Source organism: Rhinoderma darwinii, chromosome 1, assembly GCF_050947455.1.
Source record: "Rhinoderma darwinii isolate aRhiDar2 chromosome 1, aRhiDar2.hap1, whole genome shotgun sequence".
NCBI classification, from domain to species: Eukaryota; Metazoa; Chordata; class Amphibia; order Anura; family Rhinodermatidae; genus Rhinoderma; species Rhinoderma darwinii.
The window spans coordinates 531338253-531357023 of NC_134687.1; the positions used below are offsets into that span (position 1 = coordinate 531338253).

Here is an 18771-nt window from a genome sequence, read left to right on the forward strand (position 1 = left end):
AGGCTACATTTAGACGAGCGTGTACGATTTGCACGTGTTAAAAAATGCAGCGTTTTTCATGTCCGTGTGCATTGCGTACTGGCATCAGTGTGCTTTGCGTGTGGCATGCGTTTTTCACGTCCGTGCAAGCACTTTTTTTTTATTATTTCTCTGCTTTCCTATATAACTGATGCATGAAACACGGACAGCACACGGTTGTCGTCCGTGTGCTGTCCGTGGTTTTCACGCACCCGTAGACTTCAGTGGGCGACTAGGTGTGCAAAAACGCACCAATACATGACATGCATTGAGTTTCACGCAACGGACACTCGCTGCGTGAAAACTCACGCATGTCTGAATAGCCCCATTGAAATGGATAGGTCCGTGTGCTGTGAGTTATTTCAACGCACAGCACACGAACGAGTATTACGCTCCTCTGAGTGAGCCGCATAGAACTACAACCCTGCTGTAAGATCAATTTACCTAATGTTAGGCTGGGTTCACACATGCTGTAAATTTCACCTTTTGCAAGAGTATTTGTAAGCCAAAACCACGATTGAAATCTACTATAACAATTTGGACCCACTCCTGGTTGTGGCTTACAAAATCCACCAGTGTGAACATTTTTGCATGCCATCATACAGTATGTAGTATTTAGAAAGCCTAGAGAAAATTATGGAATTTTAAACAGTTTATATTGAAATTTAGTTTGTTGCGGAAGTGTAAAAAAAAAAAATCTATTGCATTCATGACGAAGCATGTTATATGTAATATATTTCTTATAAAATTATCTGGCTCTAGCAGTCTGAACATCGGCCAGTTTACATTGGGGATAGTTTGTGTTTGTTACAGTAGGGGCCTGTGTTTTGGTACTACATATGTATACATGTTTCTGACACCTAATGATAGGAGTGTGTGTGTGTGTGTGTGTGTGTGTGTGTGTGTGTGTGTGTGTGTGTGTGTGTGTGTGTGTGTGTGTCTCTCTGTCTGTCTGTCTGTCAGTCACACCATCATGAGCAGACATGACAGTTCTATTTGTCTGTAACAACCATTTAGTTGGATGCCCCACTCCTCAAAATCTTATCTGGAGTCCTGCAAAGTAAAGGGTTGGATTTTATTTCGGCCTCCTTTGGTACAGTGACACTACATTTGCTGTACTGAGGGGCATCTTGTCATTGCTTCTACTGGTAATATCTAGCAAAGTTGTTCCTATTTCCTGTGAACATTACGCTTGTTTGAAGACTTAATGCTTTGTTTTCTGTTTAGCCGTTCAGGGCTACCGGCTAATTTATGGTGGATATGATTACCTGGCACTAAAGACTCTTTCGTCTCGAGATGTCCTCACTTCAGTTGGTAACCAGATGGGTGTTGGTAAAGAGTCAGGTAAGATCTTTTGGAAAACCTGGTAATAAGTGTTGAATTTCCCTGCAGCACCACCACAGGGTAAATCAAGCATTACACAATGCCCATTCATATCAATAGGTTGTCTGTTTAATACAGGACAGATCCTCCAGAGCGAGAGACGCTCTTTGCAGCCACACTCCACTCTGGATCCCAAACAGAGAACTCTATTATCTCAAAGTTCCCTAAGAGGGTCTATGGAAATGAGTTTTCTAAACTAGACAACCTCTTTAACCCCTTCCCAAGATTCAACATTACTATAGAACATGGCCACGAAGGTGGAGTATGCCTCGCTCCATACCCAGCAGGTGTCAGCTGTATGTTACAGCCATCACTTCACTGTAATGGCCTGGATCATCTATAACTCAATTCCTGGCTATTTACCCACTTTCTAACTGCTTAGATGCCATCAAGAGCGACCACATCTAAGTTGTTAGAAAAGGATGGGGGCCCTCCATCATCCCATAGCCCAAGCCCCACCACCATTTCCGTAACCATCACCCCCAACGCATTTGCAGATGGTTTTCCCCAAGGTCTGACATTTTTGTGCCCCTATTAAGCCCTATCAGAGGCAGGGCTTAATGGGAGACAGCAAACGTTAAATGTTAAAGGTAAATGATCGCTTGTTTAAGTCCCCTAAAAGGATTTAAAAAAAATTTAAAGAATTTTTTTTTCCAATATACAAAAATTTTTAAATATTAAAGGTTAAAATAGAAACATTTTCCCCTAAAGTAATGTAAAAAATAAACATAATTGGTTTTGACTCACCCGTAAAAGTCAGAACTCCTATAACGTTCTTTAACCCACAGGGTGAACGCCATAAAAAAAATTGTATGTACCCAAAAAGACCTACAGCACGCCCTGCAATATTTTTTAACAAATAGTTTTTTTTATGATGTACTACAATTACAAGGAAAAAACAATGTACGTTTGGTATAGCCGTAATCGTATTGACCCACAGAATAAAGTGAATGTCGTTAAAACGAAACCTAAAAAATAAGTGAACGGGAGCAGAGCTGCAGTTCCGCAGCACGGCCGCCATGCAGTGGTCGCAGCCATCTTCTTCCGACACCGGCCACTGCATAACATCTGGTGCCCAGAGGCAGCTGGAACAGCTGATCGGTGTGGGGTCCAGGTGTTGGAGCCCCACCAATCATATACTGATGACCTATCTTGTGGATAGGTCATCAGTATGAAAAACCATCCCATGCCTGGACTGCCCCTTTAAAAAATGGTCAACGTCTCCTCTCAATCAATTTAGAGGTGTTTCCCTATGGACACAAAACCGTCATTACCTAGACTATAATTACAACTAGATCCAAAATTGCCAAAGTTTAGAAGAACCCCAGTACTCCTCCATTATCGGAGATAATCAGCTCTATTAATGATAACTGTTTATCTGAAAAGCTTGTTGCTTATAGTCTCAATTACCCCAAAATATTTTTCAAACAATGGGATATATGACTTGACTCGCCCCACAACAAAATTAATTCTTTACACTAGAAATGGAAGGATTAAGGCTATATTCACACGAACGCGGCCAACCTCCGATGGGAAAAACTGCCGTCTTCACATCCTGGGTGCACTTGTGCACGACGCGTTATCACGCATCTCCCGTAGACTAGAGTCTATGTAGGGATGCATGAAAACACAAGAAAATAGGTCATGTCCTATTTTTTTCACGGACCCTTCACACGCTCCGTTATGAACGGTCGTGTGAACGGCCCTATTGAAATACATGAGTCCGTGTGACGACCGTTGTTTTAACAACCGTAACGTGGATGAGATACACGCTCATCTGAATGAGCCCTAATTCTCACCAAATAAGTATATGGATTGGTATTCACATTGTCCACATTCATGTTTTACTTATGGGACAATTGTCACCTACAAATTATTGTACCCCTATTTCCGTGATCTTTCTTGGTTTCCCTTGTTATATTTTTTTGTTATTAATCAGAAACTGTGAAATTCATATACGACTCTTGTATCTTCCATTGATGCAAATTTCATTGTATCAAATTCACAATGTGCGACTATTTAATGTATCTCTCCTTTTGTTTAACCCCTTAGTGACCACCAATACGCCTTTTCACGTCGGTCACTAAGGGGCCTTAGGCTAGGCTGACACTTTTTCACGTTCGCTTAGTCTAAGTCCTGCATGGGTCTCCCGTGCAGGCTGGAGCCGGGGCTCAGCTGTCTGATGACAGCTGGGCTCCTGCTCCAACGCCCGCGATCGAAGTTTACTTCGATCGCGGCCGTTTAACCCGTCACCCATCGGCGGCCCGCGAATGCAATCGCGGGTCTCCGATGGGGTGTCATGGCAGCCGGGGGCCTGATAAAAGCCCCCAGGTCTGCCCTGGACATATGCCTGTTAGGACTTGCCGGAGGCATGTCCTAACAGATTGCCTGTCAGATTTACACTGACAGGCAATAATGCTCTGGTATACGAAGTATACCAAAGCATTATAGCAGCGATCGGAAGATCGCACAGTAAAGTCCCCTCGTGGGACTAATAAACTAAGTAATAAATGTGAAATAAAGATTATTAATAAAAAGTACAGTAAAAAAATAAATCAATTTTTTTCCATAAAAAGTGTTTTTATTTAGTAAAAGTGTAAAAAATAAATAACAGTACACATATGTGGTATCGCCGCGACCGTAATGACTCCATTAATAAAGTTAATATGTAATTTAAACCGCAAAGTGAACACCGTAAAAAAAAACGCAAAAAACAATGGCGAAATTGCTATTTTTTTCCATTGCCCCCCAAAAAAGTCATAATAAAAATGAATCAATAAGTCCCATGCACCCCAAAACACTATCAATCAAAACTACGTCTCGTCCCGCAGAAAACAAGTCGAAAAAATCACTACATTGATGGAAAAATAAAAAAATTACGGCTCTTGGAAAGCGACGATGCAAAAACAAATAATTTTAGTTCAAAAGTGTTTTTATTGTGCAAAAGTCGTAAAACATAAAAAGCCTCCACATATGTGGTATCGCCGTAATCGTACCGACCCATAGAATAAAGGTAACATGTTATTTACGCCGCACAGTGAACGGCGTCAATTTAAAAACGCATAGAACAATGGCGGAATTTCAGGTTTTTTTTATAATCCCCCCCCAAAAAAAGTTAATAAAAGTTAGTAAAAACATTATATGTACCCTAAAATGGTGCTATTAAAAAGCACAACTAATCCCGCAAAAAACAAGTCCTCATACAGCTATGTAGACGAAAAAATAAAAACGTTATAGCTCTTTGAATGCGACTATAGAAAAACGAATAAAATAGCTTGGTCATTAGGGCCTAAAATGGGCTGGTCACTAAGGGGTTAATAAAAAATATAGTAGTTATGTCTTTTACCTGTATAGGATATATAGATAGGTTTAGACTAGGTTTAGCATTCCTTTAAAAGTAAAATGGCAATTTCAACGAATAGGAGCAAATATTTTGCTTAAAGGGATTGTCCAGTCCCAAAAAATAATGGCCTATCCTCCGGATGGGCTATCAATATGTGATTGGTCGGGGTTTTACTCCCGGCATCCCCGGTCAGCTGTATTGAGGGGCCGCAGTGCTCGTACGAGCGCTGCTTCCCCTTCATTTCCTTCACTGCTCACACTGAATCACTGACACACTTGTAGTGGCAGTTCATAGTATTGCAGCCTTCCTCCATTTAAGTGAATGGGAGCCGATCATATATTAATGGCCTATCCTCAGGATCGGCCAACAATTGTATTTGGTGCCTGGACAATCCCCTTTAAGCCTTGTCTTATTAAGGATGTATGCAGGTTTTACAATTCGTGTATGTATTCCATACTATTTAATCTGCACATTTTAGCTCAGCAGTCATAGTGGCTTTTTCTTATTTCTCTGTATAGATATCTACATCGTTGCAGATGAAGAGGATAAACAACTTGCATTAAAACTTCACCGACTTGGAAGAACGTCTTTTCGTAACCTTAAAAACAAGCGTGATTATCACAAGCACAGACATAAGATGTCATGGCTCTATCTGTCCCGTCTGGCTGCTATGAAAGAGTTTGCATACATGAAGGTAACATGTCAGTGTCTGAGAAATTTTCTGTGAGGATGACCGTGGATTTAGGTTAACTTATAATGCCGACTACTTTGGCCAACTCCTATCCATATGCCCTTTTACGGCCTATATTGGTTATAATTCTGCCCCCCCCCCCCTTTCAAATTAATATGCAGAGCCACTACCCATAGCAATTCTCACTCTGGAGAATCATGTGTCACTGCATCATGTGCCCATTGATTTCTTTGGCCACCATGTAATGTTTAATTTCCCCTGTAGTGATGCTGGCAGAAAGCAGAAGCATCCCTAGGTGGTAACAGCTGACCACGAGATGTCCCAGCATCAAGCCGCCACATAATCGGATAGTCTCTGGAGGAAGCAGCCACTTTTTTATTTTAACGTTCGTGAACCAATATGTTTTTTGTGTGTTTTTTTTTTTACAACATATGTAAGCAAAAAAGATCTGAAATGTACTACACTGTAGCGTTAACAGAAAACAGCCCTGGTCAGTCATTTATTACTAAGTGGTCGGTGCCGGAAGCAGAAGGCTCCGACCACTGTATAGTGGCCGTGCTGGGTTACTGCAGCTCTGCTCCTATTCACTTGAATAGGCACAGCATGACTGCTATACTGTGTTCGGAGCCTTCTGCTACCGGCACCGACCACTGCATAGCCTCCGGCAACCGGAACAGCTGATCAGGCCCCCACCATTCTTATACTGATGACCTATCCTGTGTCTAGGTCATCAGTATAAAAAAAACGGTCCTGAACCTAGACAAACCCTTTAAGAGAATCTGCCATGATGAAGGTGCCTTGGATGTGGTCACATGATTGGCAAAGGTTCTCCCGACAATTTATTGTAAGGCGTTCTCCGGTACTTTAACATTAACGGATTATTTTTGGGAGAGACTATCAATATTTGATGGATGTGGGTCCAGCTCCTATACTCCTAGAGGAGTGTTTGGGGCACTGTTTAGCAGGTGGAATAGCTGAATGGAAAATATATTTATTTTATTTTTTTCAATATGCTGCAAAAATACATCAACTATGATAACAATTCAGGACAATACAGGGAAACTAGGGATGCACGATGCATCGAAACTTCGATACTGTTTCGATACTTTGCATCCCCAAATGGTTTGATACCGTTATTTCATGTATTTCGATACTTAGCTGTGCGGCCGCACAGCTCAGTATTGTAACACATAAACGTAGAAGAGCGAGGCTGCAGCTGTGTGATACAGCCAGCCATTGCCCCGCTCCTGAGTCCTGATAACAAGTGCGCGGGGTCAGGATGATGCGATGCGGCAAGCGTTGCACTAATGAGTAGCGGCACTGAAAACAGAACATGGCGGGCGCTCTACAAAACACCCCCCACATTCTGTCTTCAGTGCCTGAACCACCGCTCATTATTGGAGCGCCGGCCGCATCACCTCATGTGTATTGATACAACTTGATAGATTAGTTTCCGTTCCGTTATATTATAAATTTACTGCCTGGATAGAACGATTAAAATACATTTTTATAAATATTCATTAAAAATGGGCTCTTATAGCCGCATCACCTCATGCTGACCGTGCATGCACTTCCTGTCAGGCAATGACTGTATTACACAGCCGCAGCTCCGCACTAGAACGGCGGAGATCAGAGAAACCTCTCATCTCCGCCGTTATTCCCCTGAATGCTGCAATCACAGCGGACTGCAGCATTCAGAGGAAAATGAGAAGGGGGGGATGCCCCTTGGATCGCGTCACAGGGAATTCTTGTGACGCGATTGAGGGACATACCATATATGGGCAGACAGCCCAGGGTCCATTGAAGGACCCCAGGGCTGTCCTACCATATTTCCTGTTAGGGCATACTTATGCCTCTGTACTATCAGTATATAGATATATGCCAGTATATTAAAGTTTAAAAAATAAAGTAAAAACATAAAGTAATGTTAAGTTAAAAAAAAAAATACACATACACCTTTTTTACAATAAACATTAAAATAAGTCTCAATACATAAAATATACACATATTCAGTATTGGCGCGGCTGTAATAACCTGTGCCACAATTTTTTTGCATCATTTATGACGTGTACGCTGTAAAAAAATAAAATAAAAACTGCTTTCTATCACTTCTTGTGGGGCACGAGGTGTGATGAATTTAACCTCCATGTGCTTCACATTAATAGTAATTAACCCCATCATGTACCTTACACATTAACCCATTATGACCGAGAAACATGATGGGGTTAATTACTATTAATGTGAGGCACGTGGAGGTTAAATTCATCATCACACCTCGTGCCTCACATCAGAAAATGTAAGAACTTTTTTTTTTTTATTACTGTTGGCAAAGTCTCGAATTGGTATCGAAATCGCAATACTAAACTAAGTATCGGTATGGAAGTCCAAATTCTGGTATCGTGACATCCCTAAGGGAAAGAAAACATTCATGAACGGTACCAAATTAGTTTGCTGTGCCCAGGGTTTATAACCGTTGATTCTTAAAGAATATGTAGTCTGCGTTATTTTTTATTCTAATTCATTCTAGTCATTCTCTACACAACAATAATTCTTTCCATTCATTCAGCTTTCTCTAAAAGGGAATATTCCACTAGGAGAGGCTACTTTATGTTATTAGGTTACCCTTACATTGTGAATGATGGGCCTCCGTGACCACCCCCTTTTTAGCTTTAAAGTGTAACTAAACGTTCGATAAACTTCTAACATGTCATAGTGACGTGTCAAAAGTTTTGATTGGTGGGGGTCCGAGCACAGAGACCCCCACCAATCGCTAAAACGAAGCTGCAGAAGCGTTAGTGTGAGCGCTCATCCGCTTCGTTTCTATTCGGCTTCTTCCGGAAATCAAAGTATTGGATAGAAAGTCTATGAGCCTGTACTCTGACACATCGGCATTCCGGAAAAAGCCAAACAGTAACGAAGCGGCTGAGCCCTCACAAGCCCTTCTGACGCTTTGTTTTAGCGATTGATGGGGGTCTCAGTTCTCGGACCCCCACCAATCAAAACTGACATGTCACTATGACATGTCAGAAGTTTGTCGAACGTTTAGTTACACTTTTAAATATGACATTGAAAATCAGCTGCGTCTATCCAAGTCAATGTTAATTCCCCATCTGCCGGGCACAGTGAGATGTGTAAAACCAAAATTATCTAGTCAAGCGACTTGGTTTCCGATTTGTTTTATCGTTTGGCTTGGCGGCGGCTAGCGAGCACTAGCGAATTCATTTTACTATTAGCAGACAAGCCGATGGTGTTTTAATAACAAATTCCGACTTGGACAAACATTGCACTTGAGACCGAAATGTTCAATCTGCGCCACTGGACAAATCTTACTTATAGGAGAAACACTGTAAGCTGCTTATTCTGGCCTTGTCTCCGGTTTCTTCTTGTTGGCCTTTTAGAAATGGTGAACCACAGTTTTATTTAATACATCCCAAAGTAAGCACAGAGAGTCTGAAATAAACTGAAGTGCCGCGTCTACAGAGATCTGCTTGTGCTGTATCCGAGTGTCAGCCTCTCAGAACCCTGAGCATCTGTTTAATGCGATGGGGTAACGTTATTAGATGCTATCGGCAAAAACAATTTCATTTCTATCACTTGAATGTCAGGTTTTCATCATTATATAGCATATTATAATACAATATTTTTCATGTATGTTATATTCATGGACAACCCCTTTTAAATGTAATTCCAGTTAAAAACTTTTGTATGTGTGAGGATACAGTGACTCAAATGATTAGCGGAGCATGTTAAAGTAAAAAAGTCCACAGCAACTTTTCAAAGTCTATCAAAAGGAGAATTCTTCAGCACTCAGCGCTGTTAGGAGAGACCAGAATAGGTCTGATTCATATGGAAAGACTCCAACCTTCTATCCACCCAAAGTAGATGTATTAACAAACTGTTAGGTGTTCTGAGGCCAGTGGTTCTCCCTCTCACCACTCTCGCTGGTTCTCAGTATATAGGGTTCTAACGGTGGAAGATGTTTGCAAAGCCAAGAGATGTTCTACTCAAATGGGACCAAATCAAGCACATAAAATTTGCAATAGTGTATTACTTAGACACTCCTCTTGTAAAAGCACGGTTACTTCATTCTTCTTACAAGATAAACTCTTGCAAAAATGCTCATCGATAAAACCTGTTCGTGGCATTCTAAGTAACAGCCCGACCCTGGGTTTCGCTATATCTTATGGGGCATACTTGGCAAATGAAGAGGATAAAAAGCATAGCATGCCCCGGAACAAGCCAGAATAGGGTGAAATCTAGTGTCCGACTGTTACGTGGTGTGTCTCGCACAGATTTTGATAAGCGTTTCTGCAAGGGTGTTTCTATTTTGCAACAGTATTACTCTTCTTCTAAGTAGAATAAAATAACCTTGCTTTTATAATATGTAGTGTGGCAGATTTTTTGTGCCAGAGTAGGTCCCATCTGAGTAGAACACCTCTTGGATTTGCAAACATCTTTCACTATATACCAATTGTCGTGGAAGTCAATGGCTTAAAATATATTAGACTGAAATTTAGACGAGTGTTCCAAAGACACTCACACCAGGAACTTTATCCAGCATCCTAATCAGGAGATTTCATACAAATATATATCGAGAGAGGAGAGATAACACACAGACGCTGCTGGTAAGCTCAAAATACTCCTCTGCGGTTAATTACAATAATATCATTCAAATGGGGTGTAGGCTTGAGGTTAACCAATCAGAGGCAATGTGACAATATTTCTTATTCAGCCAATAGCATACCATGAGAATATTTCAAGTACATAATTATAATTCTTCATTAAAATGCTGACATCAGGTAACACATGGGGACAAATATACAATGGGGTGTTGTTAACTGTTCTTTCCCATGAGGGAGTTTGTTGCGATAACGAGAAACAATTGCATTTTATGTCTGGGCGTTAAGCCAAGCCGCTAGCATAGATGTATGAAGGCCATATTATGAACACATAAAGATAACACATTTCTTTGAGACTCGAGCAGAACTATATAGAGGAAAGGTCATTAAAATAATGGAGAATACATATCTTAGTAATCCGGCCTGCTTGATAATTCATAATGTAATTTAATACAGAGAATATAAGCAAATAAACCATCCTTCAAACTATATATCGGGAACCAGCGAGAGTGGTGAGAGGGAGAACCGCTGGCCTCAGAAAACCTTACTTTACTGCCAATTTTCATTAATACATCTACTTCGGGTGGATATTAGACTGGACTCTTTCCATGTGAATCAGATCTATCCTGGTCTGTCCTCCAGCGTTGAACTATTCTTTTTTTGATTAAAATTCAGTTGTTGCCTAAGTTGAGCTTCATTTCCCACGCGGCTAAATTGTAATGGCTAGACGACTTGGTGAAAGCATCTCCAAAATGACAGGTCTTATGAAGTGTTCCTGGTACGCAGTCGTTAGTACCCACCAAAAGTGGTCCAAGGAAGGATAACCGGCGATAGGGTTGTGGGCGCATAAGGCTCATTAATGCACGTGGGGCGTGAAGGAGAGGCCCGTCTGGTCTGATTTACAGACGAGCTACTGTAGCACAAATTTCTGAAAAAGTCAATGCAGGCTATGGTAGAAAGGTGTCAGAACACACAGCACATCACAGCTTGCTGCGTTTGGAGGGGTTTACCGGTAGACGTGTCAGTGTGCCATGCTGACCCAGTCCACCGCTGAAAGCGCTTACAATGGGCACGTGAGCTTTAGAACTGGTCTACTTAGCAATGGTAGAAGCTGGCCTATTCCAATGAATCACGTTTTCTTTCACATGTGCATGACCGGGTGCGTGTGCATCACTTACCTGGGATAGATTGCACCAGGGTGCACTATTGGAAGAAGGCAACCCGCAATAGTCAGTGTAATGCTCTTGGCAATGTTCTGCTGGGAAACTTGGCATTCATGTGGATGTAACTTTGACACGTACCACCTACAAAAACATTTTTGCAGACCAAGTATACTCTTTGACGGCAAGGGTATACCCTAATGGCAGTGGTCTCTTTTCAGCAGGATTATGCGCCCTGCCACACTGCAAAAATTGTTTAGGGATGTTTTGAGGCATGTGACAAAGAGTTCAAGGCGTTGACATTGCCTCCAAATTTCCCAAATCTCAATGTGTTCGAGCATCTGTGGGAAGTACTGGAAAAACAAGTCTGATCCACGGAGGCCCCACATCGCAACTTGCAGGACTTAAAGGTTATGCTGCTAACGTCTTTGTGCCACATACCACAGGACACCTTCAGTGGTCTTGTGGAGTCCATGCCTCGATGGGTCAGAGCTGTTTTGGTGACAATATTAACCCCTTCCCGCACCTTGACGTAACTGCACGTCAAGGTGAGCAGTAACTTTGCGCACCTTGACGTGCAGTTACGTCTGTACCTTGACAGTTAACCGCCGTGCGGCGCTACACCACAGCGTCGGTTAACTGTGCAGGGTGTCTGCCCTGCATTACCTGTTACCGATCAGTGGCCCATCGCCGCTGATTTTGGCAGTTAACCCATTCTATGCGGCATTCGATTGCGATCGCCGCATTTAAGGAGTTTAGCGGAGATCAGCAGCCCCCACGTGAAATCACAGGGGCTGGCGATGGTACCCATGGCAACCGGACACCAGAAAATGGCTTCCAGGCTGCCATGTACAGAAGCCTATGAGGACCAGCTGGAGGCTTGTCCTCCTAGGCTTCCTGTCAGAGTGACTGTCACGTCACAATGATAGTTAGAACACATTACACTACGTAGGTAGTGTAATGTGTTCTAGCAGCGATCAGAGCTGCAAGTCTAAATGTCCCCTAGTGGGACAAGTAAAGAAAGTAAAAATGATAAAAATGTTTTATAAAAGTTTAAAAATAGTTATAAGTTTCATAAACAAGAACTGCTTTTTTTTCCTATAATAAGTCTTTTATTATAGGAAAAAAATTAACACGTTAAAAAGTACACATATTTGGTGTCACCGCGTTCGTAACGACCCCAACTATAAAAATGTTATTTTTTCCGCACGGTGACCACTGCAAAAACAAAATAAGTAAAAAAACAATGCCAGAATCACTATTTTTTTGGTCACCACCCCTCCCAAAATATAAAATAAAAAGTGATCCAAAAAGTCGCATGCACGCCAAAATAGTACCAATAAAAACTTGAACCCATTCCGCAAAAATCAAGCCCTTACACAGCTTTTTTGACTGAAAAATAAAAAAGTTATGACTCTCAGAATATGGGGATACAAAAACTAAATTATTTTCTAAAAAAGCGATTTTATCGCGCAAACGCTGCAAAACGTAAAAAAAAACTGTATACATATGGCATCGCCGTAATCATATCGACCGGCAGCATAAAGTAAAATTGTCATTTATAGCGCAGGGTGAACGGCGTAAAAAAAAAAAAGAATAAAAAACATCAGAATTGCTGGTTTTTGGTCACCCTGCTTGCCAAAAAATGGAATAAAAAGGGATCAAAAAAACGCATGTACCCCAAAATGGTACCAATGAAAACCACAGATTGTCCCGCAATAAGCCCTCACACAGCTCCGTTGGAGAAAAAATAAAAAAGTTCTGGCTCTCAGAATATGGCGACGCAAAATGTGCAGTGTGTTCCAAAGGGGGATATAATTGGGCACCATTTATCTGTGCGGCACTGGCCACATATCTGCGGATTATAATTTATTTACCCCATTATTATACCCTCTTATTATACCCTGATGTAGCCCGCACAGCTTGCATTTGCCCCCATATTATAAACTGAAATACCAGCAAAACGCCGGAGCTACTACCAAGCTAAATCTGCACTCCAAAAGCCAAATGGCGCTCCCTCCCTTCTGAGCCCTACAGTGTGCCCAAACAGCAGTTTACGTCCACAGATCTGGCATCGCCATACCTGAGAGAACCCGATTAATATTTTATGAGGTATTTGTCTTCAGTGGCACAAACTGGGAATAACATATTGTGCACTCAAATGGCATGTCAGTGGAAAATTGTAATTCACTCTGCACCACCCGTTGCGCATTAACACCTTCGTGCACCACGACTTAATAGCATGTCTTGGTGTGCGTGAGGGATGTATGGAGCGGGCTCACGCGCTGAGCCCGTGCCATATGTTGCGGGTGTCAGCTGTGTATTACAGCTGACACCCGGGACTAACGGACAGGAACAGCGATCGCGCTGTTACTGGAGTTTGTAAAAATTACAATATACTGCAATACATTAGTATTGCAGTGTTTTGTACCAGTGATTTTAGTGATCGCTGGTTCAAGTCCCCTAGGGAGACTAATAATGTGTAAAAAGTTATTAGTGAAAAAAATTTAAATAAATATTTAAAGTCCAAAAGAAAACCCTTTTCCCAATTTTTTCACTAAAGCAATGTAAAAAATACACAAAATTGGTATCGCTGCATCCGTAAAAGGCCGAACTATTACAATATTCCATTATTTAACTAACACGGTGAACGCCGTAAATAATAAAGAATTTAAATCGGTAAAATTGCTTTTTTTGGTCACCTCAGCTCTAAAAAATTTTTATAAAAAGTGCTCCAAAAGTTGTACGTAACAAAAAATGGTACCAATAAAAACTACAGTAGATTCCGCAAGAAATGAGCCCTCGCACCACTTTATTGACGGAAAAATAAAAACGTTATGGCTGTTGGAACGCGAGGAGTGAAAAATAAAAAAGCAAAAAATGTATCAGTCCAGAAAGGGTTAATTCATTTCTAATAAAAAAAACATTTATGACCACATATGGGGTATTGCTGTACTCGGGAAAAATTGCTTTACAAATGTTGGGGTGCTTTTTCCTCCTCTATTCTTTGTGAAAATTAAAAAATGCAACATTTTAGTGGGAATAATGTTGATATTCATTTCATTTTCCTAATTGTAATAAATTCTGTTAAAGACCTGTGGGGTCTAAATGCTCACCATACCCCTAGATAGATTCCTTAAGTGGTGTAGTTTCCCAAATGGGGTCACTTTTGGGGGGTTTCCACTGTTTTGGTACCTCAGGGGCTTTGCAAATGCGACATGACACCCAAAAACTATTCCAGTTAAATCTTAGCTCCAAAAGCCAAATAGCGCTCCTTCACTTCTAAGCCCTGCTGTGGGTTCAAACAGCAGTTTATTACCACATATGGGGTATTTCCTTAATCGGGAGAAATTGCTTTACAAATGCTGGGGTATTTCTTCTTTATTCCTTGTAAAAATTAAAAATGTCTACGTTTTTTCAGAAAAAAAGTAGATTCTCATCTTCACAGACTAATTCAAATACATTTAGCATAACTTTACCCCTAGATAAATTCCGTGAGGGGTGTAGTTTTCAAAATGGGGTCACTTTTGGGGGGTTTCCACGGTTTTGGTCCCTCCAGTTCATTGCAAATGTGACACGGCACTGAAAACGAATCCAGCAAAATCTGTGCTCCAAAATACAAATGACGCTCCTTCTCTTCTGAGCCCTGCTGTGGGTCCAAACCGCAGTTGTTTACCACATATGGAGTATTGCCGTAATCTGGAGAAATTGCTTTACAAATGCTGGGGTGTTATTTCTCCTTTATGCTTTGTGAAAATTAAAAATGTCTATATTTTTTCAGAAAAAAAATTAGATTTTCATCTTCACAGACTAATTCAAATACATTTAGCATAAAAACTGTGGGGTCAAAATGCTAACTATACCCCTAGATAAATTCATTGAGTGTGTTTCCAAAATGGGGTCACTTTTATTTTTGTTTTTTTACTGTTTTGGCACCACAAGACCTCTTCAAACCTGACATGGTATATTTTTTATAAAAAGGAGGCCCCAAAATCCACTAGGTGCTCCTTTGCTTCTGAGGCCTGTGTTTCATTCCATTAGGACACTAGGGCCACATGTGGGATATTTCTAAAAACTGCACAATCTGGGCAATATATATTGAGTGCACTTCTCGTGTAAAACCTTCTGTGTTACAGAAAAAACTGTATAACAGATGAATTTTGGCAAAAAGAAATGAATTTTTTAAATTTCACCTCTACTTTGCTTTATTTCCTGAGAAACGCCTATTGGGTTAAAACACTTTCTGAATGCTGTTTTGGATACTTTGAGGGGTGCAGTTTTCAAAATGGGGGGAGTTATGGGGTCTTTCTAAAATTTAAGGCCTTCAAAGCCTCTTCAGAACTGAACTGGTCCCTGAAAAAATAGGCTTTTGAAATTTTCTTGAAAATATGAGAAATTGCTTCTAAAGTTCTAAGCCTTGTAACGTCCTAGAAAAATAAAAGAATGTTCAAAAAATGATGAAAACATAAAGTAAACATATGGGATATATGAAATAGTAACTATTTTGTGTTCTATTACTTTCTGTCTTACAAGCAGATACATTTAATTTTAGAAAAATTTTGGTGTTTTTCACACACAAATATTAATTTTGTCGACCACATTTTTTTACTAACATAAAGTACAATATGTCACAAGAAAACAATCTCAGAATCGCTTGGATAGGTAAAAGCATTCCCAAGTTATTACTGCATAAGGTAACACATGTCAGATTTGAAAAAGTCGGCTTCGTCCTCAAGGCCAAAACAGGCTCAGTCCTGAAGGGGTTAAGCAGGTAGTTTTAATGTTATCGCTGATTAATCAGTCTATAGGAAACAATGCATTTTTTTTCTATGCAGGTTTGTTACAAGGCCCATAATATCCGTATAATACCACCAATGCAATATAATAATAATAATAGTAATAAAACATGTTGTATTATGCCATACAAATGAACAAAAGATATTTGTAAGGCTGTTCCTGATGATTTTGTATGTCGTTTTTTTTTTACATATGTTTGGCACTGACTCGTACCACCATGAATGTCTGTTTTATATCGTTGTAGGGATTACTTGTCAGCCAATATATAAAGAGACCCAATGTAGTAAAGTCACGAATAAGATATTACCTTGGGACCTTAACAAATCCTACATAAGAATGTCTCGTTTCTCCATTAGTCAGTAGGTTGGTGCTTTAATATCTCGCCATTATCCTGGGGAGACTAAGCTGTTTAAGAGATTTGTTATTTCCTCTATGTATCTTTCTCATTCCCCTTTTTTTGAAGCTTTAGCTCCAAAAGAGGTATATTAAATGGCTTCTGCTGTTTTCAAGTAAGAATCTCATCTTAAGCTTGAAATTCCACAGTCTAATTGGTTTTCTGTATATCCATCAACTAAATGCCTGCAGATCAAAGCCTGGCTTCTTCTGGACACGGATCTTTTGTCTGTTTTTTGTAATCGCTAATACTTTAAATGGTAAATGATCATTTTGCACATTGGTGCATCTGCTTTTTTTCTACTCGCTGTATTCAGATTCAACTATAATCTAAATACATATATATTCGTGTTCATGATTTTCAGCTGTATGTGATGCGACTAATGCCATATTCCTAATGTGTATATTTTCATGAATTGAATTTCTTTTCTGCTCAAGTATAGATATATACTGTTTTTATTCTTATTTATTCCTCTACATTTCTGGGGCCTTTATCAATATGGTGATACCATTGCTCTAAAAATTAATTTAGATCCTCTTTGGAATATTTTTTAAACCAATGATCATTCTTCAGTGGTTTGAAAAGTTTTCCATATAAAGAGACACAATAAAGGGAACTTGTCACCAGGTTTTACCCCTATAAACCGTTTCTACCATCTTGTCTGACATGAAAAGACCTCTCTAAAGTAATAGCTATTAGTCCCTTGTAGTGCTGCATACCTTCTAATAGGGTTGGGCAATTAGAACCTAAATCAAAATTACGATTAATTGAACGATTATTTAGGACACCCCCCTTTTGCAAGCCACGCCCCCTATTTGCATGCTACGCCATTGAATTAACATTTAACCTCTCAACCTGCTGTATATAATACACCCCCTGACATTGCCCCCATTCAGCCCCAATAGTGCCTAATAAAAATAATAATATACACACTCACCTAGCCCCGGTCCAAACAACGAGTGGAGGAGATCCCTCTGCTCCTTCGGTCTGTGGCTCGGCGCAGACAGGCGCAATGGCGTCACTGTCCAGTGATACATAGTGAATGGTAGAGCAGGGACATTACAGCCCCCTGCTGTACCATTTGATTCAATTGTATCTGTGTCCTGAAGTTGCAGATACAGTTTTAAACTGGGAAAAAATAAATTTAAAAATGTGCAAGAGGACGTCAGTTAATTGCGCTGAATTTCCGTTTCGGTGCTTTTTTTTCCGATGAATTGCCGAGCCCTACCTTCTAATACCAACTTAGAAAAACTCCTTCGCCCTATGCTAATGAGGATTTAAACCAACCCCTGGACACAGGCTGTTTCCACATACAACCGGCGCATGCAAAGTGCGTGTTCCCTTTTGCTGGCAAAGGAATCATTGTCATTCTGCGTTCATTGTCGTTCAGATGGTGCTAAATTACAATGATTCCTGTGCCCGCAAAAGGGAAGACACACTGTGCATGCGCCGATTCACTGCTGCAGCAGCCTGTGGATGACGTCCTGTGGACAAGGGTATTGCTTAGCAAAGATTCAGCAGGACACTTGGAAGGTCTGGAAATGCCCAGCAGACACTTGAACCCATAAGGTCCCTGCTTAACCATTTACTGTAAAAAAAAAAAACCGAAAAAGGCCATACTTACAAATGGACACAGCCAGGTCTGAAACGCTGATGAAGGCGAGTGAGCAGGTGCTTTAAATAATAATAGCCACTCCCACTAGTCTTGAGGGGAGTGGTATGTGGTGCATGGGATGTGTAGTAAGAAATAATAAATGAATAGTGTATGTGCAAGTGTAATAATGTGAGTGAAATATAGGGGGCAGTAATGAGTGAAGTGCCTAAAAAATAAATGAATAATGGGATGCAAGTGTGTGAAACATGGAGGAATAGTGTGTAAGTCATGAGGCGCAACGTGACTAGCCAGGTAGAAGCCTATTTGTGACGCCTTGATGATTCATAGAGCGGGCTACCCTGCTTGCTAGGCCAAACAACAACACACCATGCTCTCCCAGCATCAAAGACCTGGCTGTGTCCAAAAGAAGCGAATATAAGTAATAATGAAAAATACCTGGGGTATTAGTGATCATTTTGGCCAAAAGGACGCAAGCTCGCAATCCACGACAAGGATCCCCAGACTTGCGAGTCCCTAACTGGAGCGAAAAGCTCCTGATGTACAGACAAAACAGATAAAAACAAGGACATTTATTCAAAAACACCGAAAAAGGCCATACTTACAAATGGACACAGCCAGGTCTGAAACGCTGATGAAGGCGAGTGAGCAGGTGCTTTAAATAATAATAGCCACTCCCACTAGTCTTGAGGGGAGTGGTATGTGGTGCATGGGATGTGTAGTAAGAAATAATAAATGAATAGTGTATGTGCAA

The 18771-nt window shown here is 40.6% G+C and overlaps 1 protein-coding gene across 2 annotated transcripts in view; it reads left to right on the forward strand.

Moving 5' to 3' along the window:
- The window catches only part of RIOK2 (RIO kinase 2), a 53805-nt gene that overhangs the window by 7335 nt on the left and 27699 nt on the right, over positions 1–18771 (forward strand). For both annotated transcript variants that reach the window (XM_075837071.1, XM_075837063.1), the window contains exons 3-4: positions 1246–1362; positions 5263–5438. In XM_075837071.1, coding sequence (XP_075693186.1) covers positions 1246–1362; positions 5263–5438 — 293 coding nt within the window. The remainder of the gene's footprint in view (positions 1–1245; positions 1363–5262; positions 5439–18771) is intronic.